This window comes from Gouania willdenowi, chromosome 5 (assembly GCF_900634775.1).
Source record: "Gouania willdenowi chromosome 5, fGouWil2.1, whole genome shotgun sequence".
Classification (NCBI taxonomy): Eukaryota; Metazoa; Chordata; class Actinopteri; order Blenniiformes; family Gobiesocidae; genus Gouania; species Gouania willdenowi.
This window is the reverse complement of record NC_041048.1, coordinates 42,766,425-42,787,510: the sequence shown is the minus strand read 5'-3', so window position 1 is coordinate 42,787,510 and position 21,086 is coordinate 42,766,425. Positions and strand designations below refer to the sequence as shown.

Below are 21,086 nucleotides of genomic sequence, written 5' to 3'. Positions count from 1 at the left end.
GTGTTTACTCTAATAATGGTTGATGTGATTAGTCTGAGGAGATGATGTTTAGACCAATAGTCACACACAGAGAGTGCGGGGGTGGAGCCTATCATTTCTAACTCTTCTGCTGTCAAACGTGTTCTCACTGGGACAAGGTTTGTTCTAAGGACGATCACAGGTTGTGATATTAGCATTGATATGTGTGTGTGTGTGTGTGTCTTTTTAACTGATTAATTTTATGTCTCAGTTCTCAGTGCGTTCACAGCCCTGTTGTTTCTTTTCTTTTTCTCTCTGTGTTTCCAACTCTTCTTTTCTTCATTTAATGTGTGTGACCTTCACTTCCTGCTGCTGATGCGCTGCCCACCCTCCCTCCCTCCTCTGTAGACTGAGCAGTTCTCCTCTGATGGAACGTTCTGTTCCAGACCTGAGCAGCTGTAGCTCCGTGGACCAGTGGTTGGACACCATCAAGATGGGTCGATACAAGGAGCGCTTTGCAGCGGGGGGGTTCCACACCCTGGGACATGTCATCAGCATCAACCAGGGGTGAGAACCTGTAATGTTCACCTATGGTCCAGGAGCAGGTTCTCACCTACCTGCTTTAGAACCTTTGATACTAGCAGATTAAAACACCTTCCACTATATGATGTGACCTCTGTCTGAAATATAACTCATATAACCAGGGTTACCAGGGTAACCTAAAGGTATTAGTTCTTAGTAGAGATGCACTGATAGAAATTTTCTCACCAATCATCATTTTATTTATAACTGACATTAAACATCTTGAATGTTCCAATCTAATGTTATTGTAAAACATTGAACAATACCTGTGAAACAATACAAACATGTTATTTTAACTGCACATAAGGTCGTTATCTCATATATAAAATACAAAATACTAAATGATATCTGTTTCTTTAGTCTTTGATTTGTTCACATTTTAAAAACTAAATAAACGTGTCCATCAGGTTCCACTGCAGACCTGTTTACAGCTCTTTGACTAAAATAAAGTGCACAGTCAGCAGTATTTAGTTTAACAAATAAAGAAAATCACAGGGTTTGGGGTAGATGATATAATAATAATAATAATCTACAGGACAAACTAACAAAACATCTTAAATCACTAATAAAGTGTCCTGAGTTTTAAGTTTCCTTGTTGTACAAAAATAAAAAATGTCCAAATGCAGCAGCTTTGTGGATATTTAAATATAAAAATATGAATCTAAAAATAACTTACAACAGCTGACAGGATAAAAGCTAAATAAATAAATAATAATAAAATTCATCATGTGTAACATTTTCATAAGTTAACGTGTAATAACAGAATGAACATGACACAGGTTATTTGTTCTCACACTTATTACAGTCACTTATACATTAGTGGAAGCTTTTTATTTATGAACAAAACCATGACCTCATCATTTTCCTCGTAGTAACTTTGATCTTTTCACTGATAAACGCTGTCAGCGAACAACTGGCTCTGTTTACGCTAGCATTAGCTTTAGCATTAGCTTGATTACTAGCTTCAAATGCTGCACACTGAGCGGTGTGGTGGTTTATTAATCAGAATCAGAATCAGAATCAGAATCAACTTTATTGGCCAGGGGTGAATGAATACACACGAGGAATTTCTTTTGGTGACCTGTGCTCTCTCAGGTAGTATAACATTAAATAATAACAATCAACTAGAATAAAGAAAAATAAATAAAATAAAGAAAAATAAATGAAAAAAGAAGTATAAACATAAATATAAGAGTAGTTAGACTAATATGTGCAAACTAAATAAAAATAACAAGATAATAATAATAGTAATAATAATAATAATAGTAATAATAATAATAATAATAATAATAATAATAATAATGAAATAAAATAAGAATACAATAATAATAATAATAAGATAATAGTGCAGTAGTGCAAATAGGTGAACATTTAAATGAAAATATTATGTCCATAAACATTCACAGTGACAGGTTGTTCCAGGGTTGTTATGTTTAGTTCCAGGTTATTTCACAGTAACAGAAACAGGTCTGACTCTCTATGACTGTTTAGTGTTGATCACAGTGACAGCCTGAGGGAAGAAACTGTTTTTATGGCGGGAAGTTTTGGCGTACAGTGATCTGTAGCGTCTGCCGGAGGGGAGGAGTTTAAACAGATTGTGTGCAGGGTGGGAGGAGTCTGCAGTGATGCTACCTGCCCGTTTCCTGACCCTGGACAGGTATAAGTCTTGGATGAAGGGCAGATCAACACCAATGATCTTTTCAGTCCTGAAAATGTTGAATAACGTAGCGTTTTGTTTGCAGCTCCACCAAGGCTTATTTTAGCGTTACAGGAAGTACTAATTGTGATCCTTTGCTCTGTTTTTCTGTGTAAAACTGCCAACATGCTAAGCTAACAGCTGCTCAAACTGTTGTTGTCCTGTGTAGCAGAGGCATGCGCAGCACACACACGGACACATGACCTGGTGGGCGGGGCCTGTCAGTTAACTCACAGCAGAACAGGACAATGACTGATTTTATGACGGACTTTAAGACGTTTGTGTAGGTAGAAAAGATCGGTTTCATATGCAAGGATTGGCCGATCGCCCAAAATAAGGGAAATCAGCACCGATCGATTGATGCATCCTTAGTTCTTAGTTCTTGGTCATTAATTCTTGGTTTTTGGTTCTTGGTTATTGGTTATTAGTTATTAGTTATTGGTTCTCTTAGTTCTTGGTTCTTGAATTTTCTGTATATTTCAATGAAAAAATACAATCAATAAGGTCAAACATCAGAACAAACCAGCAAAACAGCTTCAACCACTGAGGGAGGAGTCAACTACAATGTTAGAGTTTATTACAGTGAACCCAAAAACAATAGAGGAAACTGTTCAGCAGCTGAATCCATCAACGTGTTGCCTTGACACAAAACCCTCAAACTTCTTTAAAACTGTTGTAAAGTCATTTATCACTGATTAGTGTCAGATAATTAACTGATCATTCCAATCAGGCACCGTACCAAAATCCCTGAAAGTAGCTGCTGTGAAACCGCTGTTAAAAAAGAGAACACTGGATGCCTCTATACTGGCTAACTATAGACCAATCAGAACCTTCCATTCATGGCCAAGATCATTGAGAAGGTGGTCTTTAACCAACTGAGTCAATTCTTAACATTCAACAAAATATTTGATAAATTTCAGTCAGGTTTTGGTTCTCATCACATCACAGAAACTGATCTGATCAAAGTGATCAATGACATAAGGTTGAACACTGATTCAGGAAAAGTATCTGTTCTCATTCTGTTGGTTCTAAGTCTGCATTTGACACTGTAGATCATACAATTTTGTTGCACAGATTGTAAACATGGGTTGGACTAAATGTTAAAGTAATGGTTTAAGTTCTACTTAGAGGATCAAAGTTATTTTGTAAACATTGTAAACTTTGAATCTGACAGATTACCAATGTCCTGTGGGGTTCCTCAGGGATCTGTTCTTGGACCTCTTCTGTTTAGCCTTTATATGCTTCCTTTAGGACACATTTTACACAACTGTAAGGTGATTATCAGAGCTACGCAGATGATACACAACTATATCTATCACTGAACCCAGATGACTATGGTCCCATTGAGGTGTTGTGTGACTGTTTAGAAAAAGTAAACTGATGGATGAGTGAAAACTTCCTTCAACTAAACCATGACAAGATGGAGGTGATTGTCTTTGGTAACAAGGAAAAGAGGACTGCTGTCAGCAAGTATCTGAGTCTGGATCTTTAGAAGATAAAGACCAAGTCAAAAACCTTGGTGTTCTGATTGACTCAGATCTGACATTCAGCATCAGATCAAATCTATCACAAAAACATCTTCTACCACCTAAAGAACATCTCCAGAGTGAAAGGTTTAATGACTCAGAAAGATCAGGAGAAACTGGTCCATGCTTTTATCTCCAGCAGACTGGACTATTGTAATGGTCTTCATCAAACATCTACAGCTGGTTCAGAACGCTGCAGCTCAGGTCTGAACCAGAACAAAGAGGTCAGAACACATTACACTGGCTCCCAGTCAGCCTCAGAGGAGACTGTAAAGTTCTGCTGCTGGTTATAAATGTGTGAATGGGTTTGGTCCAGAATACATCAGTGACATGTTAGTCAGGTATGAACCCAGCAGGTCTCTGAGATCTATGGACACAGGTCAGATAGTGGAGCCCAGAGCTCACAGTAACCATGGTGATGCTGTGTTTAGTTGTTATGCTGCAAAGAAGTGGAACAAACTGTAGCAGAGCTGAAGTCAGCATCACATGTGAACATTTTTAAATCAAAGTTAAAGGAACTTTTTTCTCTACTGTATATGATTGAGAGAGATTTATGGTCATGATGATGATGTCATGATGATTTTACTGATGATTTTATTTGATTTTACTGATGATTTTAAATGTTCTTATTGATTTTTAACAATTGAATGTTTTATCATGTAAAGCACATTGAGTTGCCTTGTGTATGAAATACACTATACAAATACATTAGCCTTGCCTTCTTGGTTCTTTGTTATTTGTTATTAGTTCTTGGCTCTCTTGGGTATTAGTTATTGGTTCCTGGTTATTGGTCAATGGTTCTTTGTTCTCCTCATTGACGTACAGTCAGGGTAGGCAAGGTAGGCAGTGCCTACCCAGTGGTGAATTGATATTTTGATTATTTGTTTTAATTATAATATAATATAAATTATTTATTTTTCCATTTCCAATAGCCTACAATATCTATAAGTTTGAAAGTGTCGGCATTTTGTGCGTTTCATAGCCCAAATTACTAAACATTTCTATTTCCTGGTACGGCAGAGACGCTGCACAGTCTCACTCTGCTTTAAGGAGGAGGAGGAGCCAGGAAGAGGCCACACCCTCACCCAAAAGCACATTGCTGCTCTGCCTCTGTTCTCATAGTGTGTTTTTATGTGTTTGCACATGCTCAGTCAGGTCCCCAAGATGAAACATTTACGTCCAAAGGCAGCTCTCTACGCATTTTCTGTGTTTCCAACACAAACAACAGATGTGCTGCTGGTCGTGAGATATACTGTATGTTGTTGGGAGAGTATGGAGACTATATTAAATAATTGTTTATGTTTCTTTAATGGTGTTTATGATATTGATTTTGTTAGATTAACACTTTCTAGCAGAAACATCTGAAATTGTCCTTGGTGTTGACATTGGTGGTCTCCATTAGCAGCGTCCTGCCTACCCTACCCTAGTGGTCACAGCACGTCACTGGTTCTCCTGGTTTTTGATTATTAGTTCTTGGTTATGAGGGGAAAGATAAGCCTTACGTGTGTTGATGAACAAAATAAAATCCTTATTTAATCCTTATATTAATAAGTAAACACACATGTTCACAGTGTTTTTATGAAAGAGTTATAACGTGTGTGTGTGTGTGTGTGTGTTCCTCAGGGACATGCAGAGGCTCGGTGTGACCCTAATGGGTCACCAGAAGAAGATCATGACCAGCGTGCAGCTGATGAGAGCACAGGTTCTCAACAAAAGTGTTCCCTCGGTTCACGTATAACTGCTACAGCTGGGTTCCTCTCGTTCTCACTAAAAAAAGAACCCAAAGCTGAGAAAGGTCTAGATGGACTCCACAGGAACAGTTCTAAGACTTCTACAGCACAGAATACAGGAAGAACATGTGGAACGTGTGGAGAGTTTGACCTACAAAGGAAGTTGTTCAGGACAAATCTGACTTTTTCTTTTTCAACCTGATACGTTTCTGAGTGTAAACGTCTTCTTTGTACAAAACTGCCTTAAAACTTTTATTTTGATGATTACAGAGAAAAGATAATTATCACAATAAAGTGATTGAGTGAACCATGGAGAAGGTTCTTCTAAACGCCCTGATGACCCTCAGATGAGTCCCAGTAATAAAGACCAGAACAGAACAACATGTGTTCATGCTCTCATGAACTGATCCTCCTCTTCCTCTTCCTCTTCCTCCTCTTCCTCTTCCTCTTCCTCCTCTTCCTCTTCCTCTTCCTCCTCTTCCTCTTCCTCTTCTTCCTCAATCATAGCTCCAGCTCCTGACGTTCAGTTCTGTGCACTTTATTCTACACTTTCTTCAGAAAAACAACTGGGAAAACAGGAGGAAATAATAATAATCACTAATAGATTCTACATTGTGTATTTCTTGTTTACAGTCGTGTTAATTATTAAATAGTTGCTGCTAAAATTCATCACTATTAATTCATTTCTATTAAAACATCAGATATGCACAAAAACACATTGATGGCGAGAACATTAATAACGAGGGCTGTTCTATGTCATTTCATTTGCAATATTTTGTCACTTTAAAAACTTTGGGTGATAATAATAATAATAATAATAATAATAATAATAATAATAATAGTAAGATGATGTTAAATTAGTTTCACTGGGTCAACAAAGGGAAAAGGAAGAATATTTAAAATTATATAAAAGTCGTGTAAAAAAAAATCATATAATCAATTTTTTTTTTTAATCAATATTGTCTTTTTGTGAATTTGAACTAAGAAAAGATTTTTTAATGTAAAAAGCACTTTCTCTTTATTTTGAAGTCATGTTTCTGAGTGTTTTATTATATAAGGTCAAAAGAAGAAAAAGTGGAGCTGAAATCATTGGATTTGTTTCACTTTAAAAAAAAAATAAAACTTTAAATATCATTTTAAATACACATTCACACCCTGCGTTTTATATGATAATTTATTTGTTCTCCTTTTTACCGTGGGGATTCTTTTGTCTGATTATTGCCTGAATGCTAACATTAGCTCTTAAGCTAGGTGCCTAACACTTTGGTTCTGCTGAATTAGAATTTTTGCATTTTAGATTCTGAGAGAAATTTAAGCTGGTTGTTGTGTTATTCATAAATAAACAATGTTTGCTTTAAATGCTGCTAGCATGGCTGCTAGCATGGCTTCCTGCAGTGCTAGCTCTGCTGTTTGTCGTGCTTAGCACAAAGCTAATTTGCTCCGTGTTAAGGTTCTTCCTATTCCAGAGATCAGCTCTAGAACATAGTAAACATCTGTGCAGTCATGGCAGCTAATGGAGCGAATAAATGTTTTTTTTTTTTTTTATAAACATCAACCAAAAACTGTGGGAAGATATTTTTGATGATCAATATTTACGTAGCTACATGGTTAAAACTGGTTTTAAAGACATTATTAGCACCAAAAAAACCCTGTTTATTTACTCCCATAACATGTGTTAACAACAGTTACTGTTACATATTTTTATATTTTAGTGTGAAATAAAAAAACCCCTTAAAGAATATAATGATAATATTAGATATAATAATAATCCACATTAGTGTTAATCCGTATAATTCACTAATTAGTTGCCTATATGAATGTGCCGTACTTCTTTTTAGCTTGTGGTAAAATGAGATAAATAAATATTAGGTGAGTTAGAGTGTCATTTATAACCAAATTAAACATCTGAAAGTCTGGATTAATACAGGTCTACCTCTGGAACACACACACACACACACACACGTGTAGCAGACGGTACAATAATAAAGTGTTAATAATGACACTCGTCGCCTCAGTGTTAAAGGAATCTATTACATTGAATGTTTTTATCTAAAATATGTCTATAATTCGTCCCATTGAGTGAAGGCTTTTCCTCTAGATTATTGATGTCATTTATTGTTTTTTTATGTTTTTATGTTTCTACCACATGTATTATAATGACATTTCACCTCTGATTATATGTACAAAATGACTTTCTATGGAATGCTTTTAAATACACTGGATTTAAAGTGAAACTACATTTTATAAAGTTCAAATATGTTTTTGTTAATAAAAAAAAAAGGAAAAAAGATGGATTTATAAAGTTTACGGAAAGTGACATCACTGGAAGAAAACGCTCACCTGTCATTATTTATTAATGTTTGTATGTTTTTTGTTTTTTTTAATACTCCAACTGTGACTGGTTTTAATGACAGTTGACGAATAGTCTTTGTCACTAATGGTTACTGATAAATGTGAAAAAAACTAAACACCATAAATACACAATAAAGGAATGTTTGTCTGTGTGTGACTGCAACCATGATTTTATCTTTATTTATAACCTGATATATTAGCAATCTGAGCTCACACATGATTTCTCATTATTATTAGTGTAACTTTTAAAGCTGCAGTATGTCAGGTTTTCTTTTGGTGTTGTTTGGTCCAAACTCCATCCTAATCATTGAAGAAGTAACGACAGAACCTCTAAAACATCAAAAAACTCTCCAATAACATAAACAGTTTCTAGATTTGTAACTAATCCCTTTTGAGAAAAAAGTCAGTAAGAGAAGTTGGAAAGTCTTCATATTTAGTAAGAATGTTGCTGCTAACAGCTCCACAGTCGTACATGTCCATGAGGATGACGAGGGATTAGAAATAGGAAGGGGAGAGGATGGCTGTTTCCATTCCAGTCTCACACATTCTACAACCTGCACCTTTAAGTATCAACAATTTTTTTCATAATCTAATTACAAACTCCACCAATAGGTGGTAGATTATCAGCCTCAACATGTTGGTCAACTCCTCCCCTTGCCCCTCCCACAGGGAGGTTAGCTCCGCCCACGCCAACAGACATGGTGACAGCCTCAGCCTCTCAGAACCAACATCTAACAGCTAACAGAGCTAGCTTAGCTTAGCTTAGCTCAAAGACTAAAGGATACAACACAACGTGGTACCAACACTTCATGACTCAGCACAATCAAGGCAGATGTAAGTTTATATCATTTAGTTTTTCTTTTACTGCATTAGCCTAACTAGCATGATAAGCTACTAGCTGTTAAAATGTCAGTGTAGCAATAGCATGGAAGCTAACAGTGCTCAGTTACAGCTGCTAATGTTCCAAAACATACAAGAGCAACAACATAAGACAGTGTTTTTCAATCTTGTGGTGGTGACCTTATGAGGGGTCGCCTGGAATTTAAAAGGGGTCCCTTGAAATGTCGACCAATTGATTAAAAAAAGTATTGATTAATTTTAATTATTGTTCTTTTTATATTTAAATTACAACACAATCCTAAACATTCATTCATTCATTTTCAGACCCACTTTATCCTGTTCAGGGTCGCGGGGGTCTGCCGGTGCCAATCTCCGGCTCTCATTGGGCGCTGGGCGGGGGGTACACCCTGGACAATCCTAAACAATTGTATTCTATACTTTTACTTTCTCAAATATAAATCTAGGTAAAATAAAATGCAGTATAAACTAGAGATGTAACGATTAATCGTAAACCAGTTAAAAATCGATTCATAGGTACCAAGGTTCACATCGATGCTGTGAAAATTGAATCGCAGTATTTTTTTTAACCAACAGAGGACGCTATCCAGAAGTGTTGGCGGCGAGCGAAATCTGCTAATACTTTTTTTCTGGCCACCTTCTACTCTTAAACATGTTCATAAATGATTCCTTACCCCTTTAGCACCGAAAGAATATCTGTAATATTACGTGAATATCTGTAAAAGTCACGTTTTTCTATTAGCTCTGTCTGCTAGCATAGCATCTCTTCTTCACTGCAAGATATCTGCATGCCAACCGACCACTGGGTTACCAGCGCCCTCTGCTGGTCCAAACAAATATCTGCCGTAAATACAGTAAAATGACTGTTTTTTTTTTTTTTTTAAGTCCAATTGTTAAGGTACAAAATACATTTTCAGTTGCACTTTTAAAAAGAAAAATAACTATTATGTAGTTTGAACCAGAATTGAACTTATTAGGCTTCTTCTTCATTTGTATTATTCCCTTTTCGTTAAATTGCATTGTTTATTAAGGGATTCTTTTGACAATGAAAAATAGTATAGCATTTAATCTGTCCCATATCTGTCACTGATCTACCTATAAAAGATCTATGTGTGTGTGCGTGTGTGTGTGTGTGCGTGTGTGTGTGTGTGTGTGTGTGTGTGTATCTCCCCGACACGGTTTGTGTTTGACCTGAAACTTTGTCCACAGCTTCCAAATACCTCAATGTGTGTATCTGTTATTTTGGAGTAATTTGATGTTGCAAAACGTTCATTTTAATTTTAAGATTACGGCTCCCTATTGAACGCTACTTCTGGTTCTGGGTCATATGACTGATGCAACAGTGAATGCAGTATAAACACCAATGAGCTCCTTTGGAGTACACACAGTGAACAGAACCAGACATAACGAGTCGATCACTGAGTTCACGCTCACATTGAGAGCAGCAGTAAAAATGAAGAATGTGCTGAGCTCAGCAATAAAGCGTACACACTCATCAGAACCATCATGGAGGGACCAGAACTGATGGACTATGATACCAGGACAGATGTTCAGCTGTGTTTCTCTCAGAGCAGGGGTCTGCAACCTGTGGTTCTGGGGCCTATTGTGGCCCTTTGACTCTTATACAATGGCTCCCTATAGCTTTAAAAAACTATTGAAATAAATAGTTATTTTTTTACAGAGTTTATTAATAATTAATGACAAATAAAACCATGATATAACAATGTATTAACCTAAAATAAATCACATTGTACAATGACTCAGCACATTCCTACAACATCTACAGACCATCAACTTTCCTCCACCTGTGACTAACCTTAAGTTTTAAATCCCTGGTAAGAAACTAAACCAACATAAACACAGATTCATTTAACCACCAATGTACAAGTTAAATATGTATGTTTTATGTGTGGCAACAAATGAGTAATTAGCATGTGTTGATCACATGATCATGTGTTATTATATTCATGTTACTTTTTATAGACTTTCATATACATTAACTATAAAAATCTACTTTATAAACATTGTGTTCATGTAAACTGAGATGTGTAAGAATTTAAAGATGAAGATACTGTTTTATTTATTGATATTTATTTTATTTTAAACTGTTTTTAAGTTTCCATTTACATGATCAATATAAATTAAATCAAACATTAATCTATATAATATTAACTGTATATAATGTAATCCACTGTATTGTCTTCATAGAGAAGGTCTTTATGGCTCCAGGAGGACTTTAATCCAGGTGAGATGAGGTTCAATGGTTCCTTGTAGAGTAAAGGTTACAGACCCCTGACCAGGGGAAGAGGGTTAGGAGACCCCACTATCAGAGCTGGACCCTCTCAATTTAATTATGGGTGAAATAATGCAGATGATAAGTTGGTTATGTTACTGTTAAATTAATTCATGTACAGCATTACTGTAAAATAAAAAACAGAATAAATGTAACCTGATGTTGTTACGTCTTCTTTTAAAATAAATGACCTGTTATTTCAGTCACTGATTGTTGCAGAAAAACTTAATATTGATTTGATATTTAGCAAATATATCTCAAGTCATTGTCAGTCTTTACTTCATCCAAAACTACGATACGTTAGTTAAGTCAACTATTCATCAGCATGTATGTCTATGCTGTACATAGAGCTCTCTGAATAGATCATATGAAACCATCAGCCACTGGTGAGTCTTTTACAGACAAGTTTCCCATAGTATAAACCATATAACTGTCTGTGTAATTATTCACTAACGCACTGTTTCACTAGAGTCAGTATTGAACTCAACCCGTTCAATAATTCATCTGATAAACTACAGATTCTCTGTGGTGCCGTACATGGAAGTTAAACTCTGACCACTCGGTTCAAAGATAAAAAATGATTTTTGTTTTTAAAAAAGACGCTGAATTATAGATATTACTTTAATTTATTTATTCACTCATGTAGTTTGGAGCTTTATGTTTTGTTTTGCACTGTTTTGTTGTTTTTCTGATTGGCTCTACAATGTCTATGGAGTTTGGTTATCAAACATTACACAGGAGAACACACACACACACACACACACACACACACACACACACGCACACACACACACACACACACACACACACACACACACACACACACACACACACACAAGGTATTTATAATGTAAATAAAAATATACTAAATGAGTAAAATAAAACAAAAAACTAAACAATATTTATACAAAAAGTACACAAAACAACAGAATAGAAATATGAAAATGAACACCAAAAAAGATACAAAAATACATAAAGTAACTTCAGAATCACACTACAATGGTAACAAAAAACTAAAAATATAAAATGACTCCAAAAAACAAATAAATACACCAAACAACAACAAAAATATGAAACTGACTATTCAGAAAACTAAATATTTATACAAAAAATACACAAAATGACAACAGAATCACACTACATTGGCAAAAATAAAATAATTATACAAAAAATGCACGAAAACGCAAATACACATAATGACTCCAAAAAACATACATTACAAAAAACACATTTATCATATTCATGTCTCATAAAATTAAACCAGATAAATCACACACACTATTTTTTTTACACCCACAAATAAACTTTTATAACACTACAGAGTACAGTATGTACACCTCTATGTACATACAACCTTTTGGCCATAATTGACAACTCTACTTTATTTAATACTTTATTGCATTAATTAACAAGCAAAGCATTAATTTCACAGACAACTGTCATCAAAAGTACACTGCATTTTTTGCTTTTTTGTATATATAACACAAAACAGACAAAAACAGAACAAAAAAAATGAATAAATAAAGGGGATAAATAAAAAGTGTAAGCGCCTTTTTGTCACACGTCCTTTAATGAAATTGTGTAATTGTGAAGTCTGTTTTCAGAGTACAGTTAATTCATGTTTTGTAAGTTATCTCTAATTGTTAATGTTATTTTTTCATCATCTAAAGTTTTCTCTACTGTTCTAAATCAAAGATTTATTTTGGGTGAGATTTGTTATTTCCATGTTGTTTTTACCTGCTTCATGGCTGGAACACATGAAATATTAAAAATTGGAATAACAGCCTTGTTTATTATTAAAAGGTGTTCTATTTTCAGGTTTTGATTTATTTCATAGATATCCGTCAGTGCCTTCTGACGTGTAAGAAGCATATGTATATAATTTGCTTTTTCCTCCCCAACATTTAGTTCCATAAGTATTTTTCACATTGATAAGATGTGATAAAGTTCCTCATGTTCACCTTCTATGCAAATTATCTCCAGTATTTAGACAAAGTCGTTTTTAGTTTCCATTCCTCTATCTCAATGTTTCAATCTTTTTCCCATTTTTCTCTTATCTTATTTTCAATTAAACATTGCTTTTGTAATGTTTTATAAATATTGGAGAGATTTCCTTTAGCTTTATTTGTATTTTGGACCAAATAATATTTCATTTGTCGTTTCGTTCATCTCTGCATGTTGCATAAGGTAGCTGTAGGAACCTAAAAAATGTTTTTGGTCTCATTCATAACTTGCAGTTATTCTTTCAAATGAAACTATTGTATTGCTTGTAATTCATTGAGTATGTTTTTAACCCTTTGCTGGCCCACAAGTTTAATATTGTGTCAGACTTGTTTGATCGTGTGCTATTTCCCTGAAGAGACACATTCACGATTGAATCTTTAGTATTTTACACGCCTGCTTCCACTTTTTAATAGTATATATTCTGTCTTTCTAAAGCTTTTTTACTTATGAACATTAATGTTCCTATTCATAACTTGGCCACTTCTTGTTCTAATTGTATCCATTTGACTTCTGTTTCTTCTTTTATTCATTGCTTGATTTTAAGAATCTGTGTAGCATAAAAGTAGTTTTGCAAATTAGGAACACCTAATCCTCCTCCCCCTTTCTGCTGTAGTAACATTTTACATTTTATTCTCTGCTTTCTATTATTTCATATAAAGTTTGGAATAATTTTATTCTATTTATCAAACTTTGATTTTGCTATTATTATTGGTAATGCCTGAAACAGGAACAAGAATCTTGGTTGTATCATGGTGTTTAGTATTCCATCTGGTATTAGCTTCCATTTAAATCCTGTTGTATTTTGTTTTCTAACACATCATCAGAATCAGAATCAACTTTATTGGCCAGGGGTGAATGAATACACACGAGGAATTTCTTTTGGTGACCTGTGCTCTCTCAGGTAGTATAACATTAAATAATAACAATCAACTAGAATAAAGAAAAATAAATAAAATAAAGAAAAATAAAAAGAAAAAAGAAGTATAAACATAAATATAAGAGTAGTTAGACTAATATGTGCAAACTAAATAAAAATAACAAGATAATAATAATAGTAATAATAATAATAATAATAATAATGAATAAAATAAGAATACAATAATAATAATAATAATAAGATAATAGTGCAGTAGTGCATTGATGAGTAGTGCAAATAATTACTATTATTCAGCTCTTCTAAGTTCTTAATAATGTTAATACCCAAATATTTTATTTTCTGTGCATCCCACCTAAGCTTATAATTATCTTTAAGTTCCATTTCATAATATGAGTGAGATGTCTCACTATGGGATGCAACCTCTGTCTGCATTCCTCAGAAGCATTTATTTCAATCTGCCAATCCTAATTTGCTGGTGAAGCGCATCTGTCCACTAGGGGGTCACCCACCTCCTATTAAAGGAGGACACGGGCAGATGTGCACCATTCAAACACCTCTTCTCCTCTCAGCTATCTTGTGTTTTTTTGCCAGCTTAACTGTCCACAGACGGATTCTCTTTATTCCAGTGGCGGACGCTGGCAGAACTAAGTGCCTGCTCTAGACCACAACTGGTCTAGAAGTGTGTGAAATACTCCTTCCCCCCTCACGGTGTCCCTGTGAAAGCGGGTGAGGTAGAGACTCCGCTGATAAAAAACTGCGTCTGCTCAGGGTTCCAGCTGGGGTTCCCAGCTCCACCTGGCGTCTCCCTCCCCGCTTCACGAGGATGTCCTCATGATTGACTGTGGAGAGTTTGATGAAGACCCTCTGAGTGTGGACGAGGACGACGGAACTTTCATCACCCTGGCGGGCGGGCACCCTCTGTAGCCTCGCAGGAGGAATTGTTGGGCTCCATGCCCATCTCCTACCCTCCTAGCCTGGACATGGTGGAAGTGTGTAAATGCGCTGTGGCTCGACTGGCCATTCCGTGGCCCACCTTAGTGGCTGAAACCACCAGGTCCCTCTACTAAGGGAAGAAACTCCCCTTTTTGAAGGGAGCTGTGAGACAAATCCTTCCCGTCTTTTTTGAACTGCTAGTGGAAGTAGCTCATCCCTGGAAGGACCGCCCGTTCACCGGGAAGACCCCCGTGTCAGGTGCCTCATCCCTCGACTATGAGACAATGGAGAGCCTCGGACTGCTTTTTATGCTGCCGGTGGAGCTTCTTGTTGCGGCTTACCTGCTTCCGCGACAGCCCGCTGTATCCCCTCGGAGACCTGTTTTACCGTCCAGAGCAGACCATCTCCAGTCGGTCCTGTTCACTAAGACGTATGTGGCCGCTGCCCTCTCAGTCAGGGTGCTGAATGTCCTCTGTCTCCTCACAGCTTATCAGGCTGAACTCTGTGAGGATTTCGCACTGTCTCAGGACCCTGCGATGATGGAGGAAATATCCACGGTTGCGGATGTGTGTCTCTGCACCCAACGCTGCTCCGTGCAGGCTATAGGAAAGGTGATGAGCAACATGGTTGTTGAGGAGCGAGCCCGTTGGCTCGACCTCGCTAAGCTGTCTGACGCAGAAAAGAGCGACATCCTGGATTCCCCCGTTGTTCCCCAGGGGATTTCCGGCTCTGCTTTATCCTCTACGCAGCAATGCTGCGAGGAGGAAAACAAAACAGATGAGGATATCCACCTCTGTTTCCCCAGGAAACCCACGCTCACATCTCCACCGGCGCGATGAAGGGACTTTCCTCAGGCTGCTCCCCAGGGTCCGCAAATTGAAGTGGCAAGATCTTCCATTCCCTGGCCGGCCCCACCACAGCCTTGACGAGGCCCGCCTACCTGGCCCGGTATTCTTGCAGCTCCAGCAGCTGCTGTTGCTCCAGCACAGCCTGCTCAGTGCACACAGACGAGGAGGAAGAAAAAGACAGCCTGACAGCTTTCTTCTCCTCTGATGACGAAACTGATGTTCCCTTGTTTTCCAGCTTCATTCTCTTTGCTTTCACTCATGCATTCTCGGGCTGTTCAAGCCCCGTCATCCCCTCTGCCAAGGGTCAACCCTCTGTTGTTCGGGAGAGACAGACTCATTCCGCAGGTCACTCGGCTGTTGCCCCCTCCTGCATGTCCCTCCTGCATGTCCACAAGCACGCACTCACACACATGTTCAAAACAAAGTGATGTGTTTTTCGCTCACACCCCTAGGCCAAAGGCGAGGAGCGCATCATGTGAAAGCATTGTCTGCCACTATAAGCAGGGTGATGACGGGTCCCATTATTCACACTCGCAGGGAGGCTCTGGCCCCCTCCTGGTCAGGAATAGCGGTTTTGCCCTGTTCCACCGGCAGGCACCGGAGGTTCCTTCGTTGTTGGTCGGGCGGCCGCCGGCAGAGGGCTCCACCATGCTGCGGACAACCCCACTGGTGAAGTATGGCCAGCTGCCACGAGGGGGCTCCACCGTTGTACGGTTAAGCCGCCTCGGACTGCACGGGCGGTCTCCGACAGGGCGCTAGCCTGATAGGCTGGGGTGAGACCCATGAGGGCGGGGCTGTGAGGGGTCGCTGGGATGCGATCCTCCAGCCCAGCGCGCTCACTTAAATTACTTGGAACTCTCAGCAGTGATCCTTTCGCTGATCCAGCTTCTACCGTCTCTCAAGAGACATCATGTCCTGGTGAGGACGGACAATACCATGGCGGTAGCATACATCAACCGTCTAGGTGGATTGCGCTTGTGTGGTTGCTGTCACGCAAACTGATCCTGTGGAGTGTTGGGTGTCTCCTCTCGCTGAGAGCGACGCACGTCCCGAGGATCATGAACGTGGGAGCAGACCTGTTAACCAGGGGCGCCCACGTTCACCCAGAGGTGGTGCAGCTGCTGTGGGCCCGTTATGAATGGGCCGAGGTGCACCTGTTTGCAGGGGAAGCAATTGTGCAGTGCACAATGTTCTTCTCCCTGCGCGGCACGGAGGCTCCCTTTGGCGTAGACGCACTAGCGCGCGTTTGGCCACGCGTGCTTCTTTACGCGTTCCCTCGTTGGCTCTGATTCCCTCCACTCTGTCCAGGGTGAGGGAATGCGAACACACACTGATCCTGGTGGCTCCACTGTGCCCGGCTATGCATTGGCTGGTGGAGATTTAGCAGCTGCTGTGTGCACATCCCTGGGACCTGCTGTCACAGGGGAGGGGTGCAATTTTCCACCCGCTTCCAAACCATCTTGCGCTGTGGGCATGGACCGAGTGGCTCAATTTGTCAGCCTGGGGATTATCACAGAGTGTGATTTTCACCATACTGAGTGCTCGAGCCCCCTCCACTAGGTCTCTTTATATGACTCTAGGTGGGGCTGTTTGAGGGGTGATGCCCCCAGAGGAACCACATCCCTTTTCAGTGCCCGGTGGGAGTGAGTAATTTCTGCAGGACCTGATTGACAAAAACAAAGCCTTTTCCACTATCGCCACCTGTCAAGTTGGCTTTGGGGATAAGTCAGCCAGTCAGCACCCGCTGATCTGCCAGTTGATGAAGGGAGCACGTAGGCTCCTCCCCATGTCCCGACCACTGGTGCCACCGTGGGACCTGCCGGTGGTTTTGGAGGGACTTAAACATCCTCCTTTCAAACCACTGGAGGAGGCGGGCCTGAAGTTTGCCTTTCTTAAGCCTGTCTTGTTACTGGCTCTGGTTTTGGCCAAGAGGGTCACTGACATCCATGCGCTCTCGGTTCATCCGTCGTGCGCTCAGCTTTTCCCAGGTGATGTGAGGATCATCCTGAGACCCAACCCGGCCTTTGTGCCGATGGTTGTGGGTTCGTGTTCTCCCATTGACCTTTTGGCCTTTTCTGCTTCACAGGGTGAGCAGCGGCCGAATGTGTTATGTCCAGTTTGTGCGATCCGCACTTATATGGATATGACATTTTATACATTTTATTCAAAAGCGCTTTTTAAGACACTCAAAGACACTTTACAGCATAAAAACAACAACAGCATTGACAGAAGAAAATATGACATAGAGAAAAAGAAGTGAGTGAGTGGGTGGGTGGTTTAAGCATTAAAAGCTGAGTGAAACAGGTGAGTTTTGAGTAGTGATTTGAAGGACGGGAGGTCGGTGCAGTTGCAGATGTGGTTTGGTAGGGAATTCCATAGGGTGGGGGCAGCTACAGAGAAAGCTCTGTCCCCCCAGGTTCTGTGCTTGGTCCTGGGGACAGTGAGGAGGTTTGCATCTGAGGAGCGGAGGCTGCGGGAGTGTAGCGGTGGAGCAGATCTGTGAGGTAGGAGGGGGCTTGATTATTAAGGGCTTTATGGGTGAGAAGGAGGAGTTTGAATTCGGGGGGTCCATGGAGGTCCATGGTGATAGCCAGATGATTGGAGATGCAGAGGTCAGTACTGGAAAGTTGCTGGATGGTGAGACTAAATCTAGGGTGTGGCCATGGGTGTGTGCGGGGAAGTTGACTTGCTGAGTGAAGTTGTGGCAGTCCAGTAGAGCAAGGATTTCACAGGCATGGGGGCAGTTGATGTTGTCCAGATGGAAGTTGAAATCACCAAGGAGGAGAATGGAAGGTGAGACGGGTGAGAGCTGTGTGATAAAATCAGATAGATTGGGGAAAAAAGATGGGTTGGGTTTAGGAGGGCGGTAAATGACTGCAATGATGAGGGAGGAATGACCGAGGAGTTTGAAGGTGATGTGTTCGAATGACTGAAAGGATGTTGTGGATATGGTGCTGATGTTGAGGGCTTTTTTATGGACTGAGGCTACGCCACCGCCCCGGCCAGTGAGACGGGGCTGTTCAATGTAAGTGTAACCAGGGGGAGTGGCTTGGTTTAGTGAGAAATAGTCTAGAGGTTTATGCCAGGTTTCAGTGATGTAGAGGAAGTCCAGATTATTGTCAGTTATGAATTCATGTAGGATGAGTGCTTTATTGTTAAGTGAACGGTGTGTGTTTTGTAATTAGTCAATCATGTGGGAAATGATGGACGGCGTGCTGAAGACTGGCTGTTAAAATACTACTGCCCAGTTTATTAAAAGATGATTTCTGACCCCAGAAAAGATTAAAATAGTCAATGTAGCCCACATGTTGAGCTCTGCAGGTTTTTTGGAGCCAGGTATGGAGGCTGAGAATGCGGCTGAAAATTCCCATTCCGCAGTGGTGAGAGAGTGGGCCGCTGATGAATATGGATTTACCACAGGTGGAAAGATAGTGAAGGAGTTTGGTGAAGTGTGTTCTGGTGATTTCTGACTGCTGACGGGATGCATCAACGCAGCCGACGTGGACGATGATTCTATGGACAGACGGTGGTAGTGAGTGAAGAAGACTGGGAAGTTTATCAAGGATGACAGGGACGGTGGCGCCAGGAAAACAGTGTGTGACTACATTGAAGAAGCGGATGTTGCGTGTAATGGAGTCGCCCACAATTAGAGTAGTTGGGGGAAAAGTGGGTGAAGTGGTGCTGCCGGGCTGGGTGACGGAGGAGTGGGAGATATCGACAGCGATGGTGAGACCAGAGGAGAAGAGCGGGCAGGGAAGTCATGTGTGCGCTGCGGGACCGGGGTGAACTGAGGCACGGAAAGGCGGCGAGCCACAGAGGAGGAGGAATGCTCAGGATTTACTGAAGGAGGGATCGATGGAGGGGACTCGGACTGCACAGTGGATGGCGCAGCAGGAAAAGGGAATTCCGATAGATTGAGGATATCAAATCTTTTAACCAGCTGGATTTTGTGATGCGGTGTGTGAGGCGGACGTGTGTTTTTCCTGCTGTGGGGGACCAGGGACCATGGCGGATGGTCATGTGGAGTGGAGATGGACTTGGGTTTGGCCCCAAGCTGTGTACAGATGTCGGGATTTGGTTTTACTGCCCTGATGTGATCAGACTTCTGCCCTGGAGACTGGTACCACTCGACGAGCATGTCTGCACTACGGGAGTTTCCATATCCCATAGTGAGACATCTTATGAAATAGAACTTTAGGTTATGTATATAACCCTGGTTCTATGAGTAATAGAAGTGCTTATTTTGAATGGTGCGCACCTGTCTGTGTCCTCATTATCTAGGAGGTGGGTCTCCCCCTAGTGGACGGACGCACTTCACCGGCCAATCACGATTGGCAGATTGAAATAAATGCTTCTGAGGAATGCAGACAGAGGTTTCATCCCATAGTGAGACATCTCACTAATATTATTCATAGAACCAGGGTTGTATACATAACCTAAAGATCATGACTAATTTGTTTTCCTATTACTAATGAATCACACTTATTTTTATTCAATTTATACCCTGAGACTGCACTATATTCATCAATTGTTTCCATTAATTCATTTACAGATTCTTTTGGTGAAGTAAGATAGACATTTATGTCATCTGCATAAAGTGCCAGACTATACATTTTCTTTCCTAACTGTCATCCTTTGACATTTTCATTCTGTCTTATTGCCTCTGCTAACACTTCAGTATATATAGCAAATAATAGAAGAGGGTCTTAATGTCTAGTTCCTCTTTGTGTATTAAATCTTCTTGACAATGTACCATTTATTTTAACCTTTGCATATGGATTACTATAGATTGCCTGCAACCATGAGATACATTTCTTATTCATTCCAAAGTAGTCAAGTACTGCATCTGAAACATAAAAGGCCAACTCACTGAATTGAAAGCTTTCTCCACATGTAGAGTTAATAGCAGCAGATCAGCATCTAGCTTTTGAGCACAGTCAATAAGATCTATAGTTTGCCTTATGTTATCTGCCAATAACCAACTTGGAATGAAACCACACTGATCTGTGTGAACTATAATATATTTTAATCTTTTGGCCATTTGTAAATCCATCTTCTCTTGGAGATTTTTCTGTTTTCAGTCGCTGAATTTATTCTTGTATTTAATTTGCTGTTATTGCCTTTATCAATGTAGAATTATTTTCTGCTGGTACTTTTGATAAATTAAGGTTATTCAAATATGTTTTCATTTGATTGTCATCTGCTTTAGCTTCATGACTATATAATGTTTCATAGTATCTGGAAAACTGTTCTGCAAATTGCTCTTTAGCCGTACTTGTTTGTGATTGACCTACAGTTAGTCTTAGACAACTCTACTTAAGCCCCCACTAAGGGTGTACGATCTGACGATTGTAGATTTTAAGGATTACAACATGACAACGATCTCCCATATCACAGAGATCATAGAACTGTCTGTAGTTCATATTTTA

The 21,086-nt window shown here is 39.5% G+C and overlaps 1 protein-coding gene across 1 annotated transcript in view; it reads left to right on the top strand.

The window, feature by feature from the left end:
* The window catches only part of epha8 (eph receptor A8), a 22,539-nt gene extending 14,874 nt beyond the window's left edge, over positions 1 to 7,665 (top strand). The window contains exons 8-9 of the mRNA XM_028447195.1: positions 367 to 525; positions 5,386 to 7,665. Of these exons, the coding sequence (XP_028302996.1) occupies positions 367 to 525; positions 5,386 to 5,500 (274 nt within the window). The 3' untranslated portion in view covers positions 5,501 to 7,665. The remainder of the gene's footprint in view (positions 1 to 366; positions 526 to 5,385) is intronic.
* Positions 7,666 to 21,086: the final 13,421 nt, after the last annotated feature.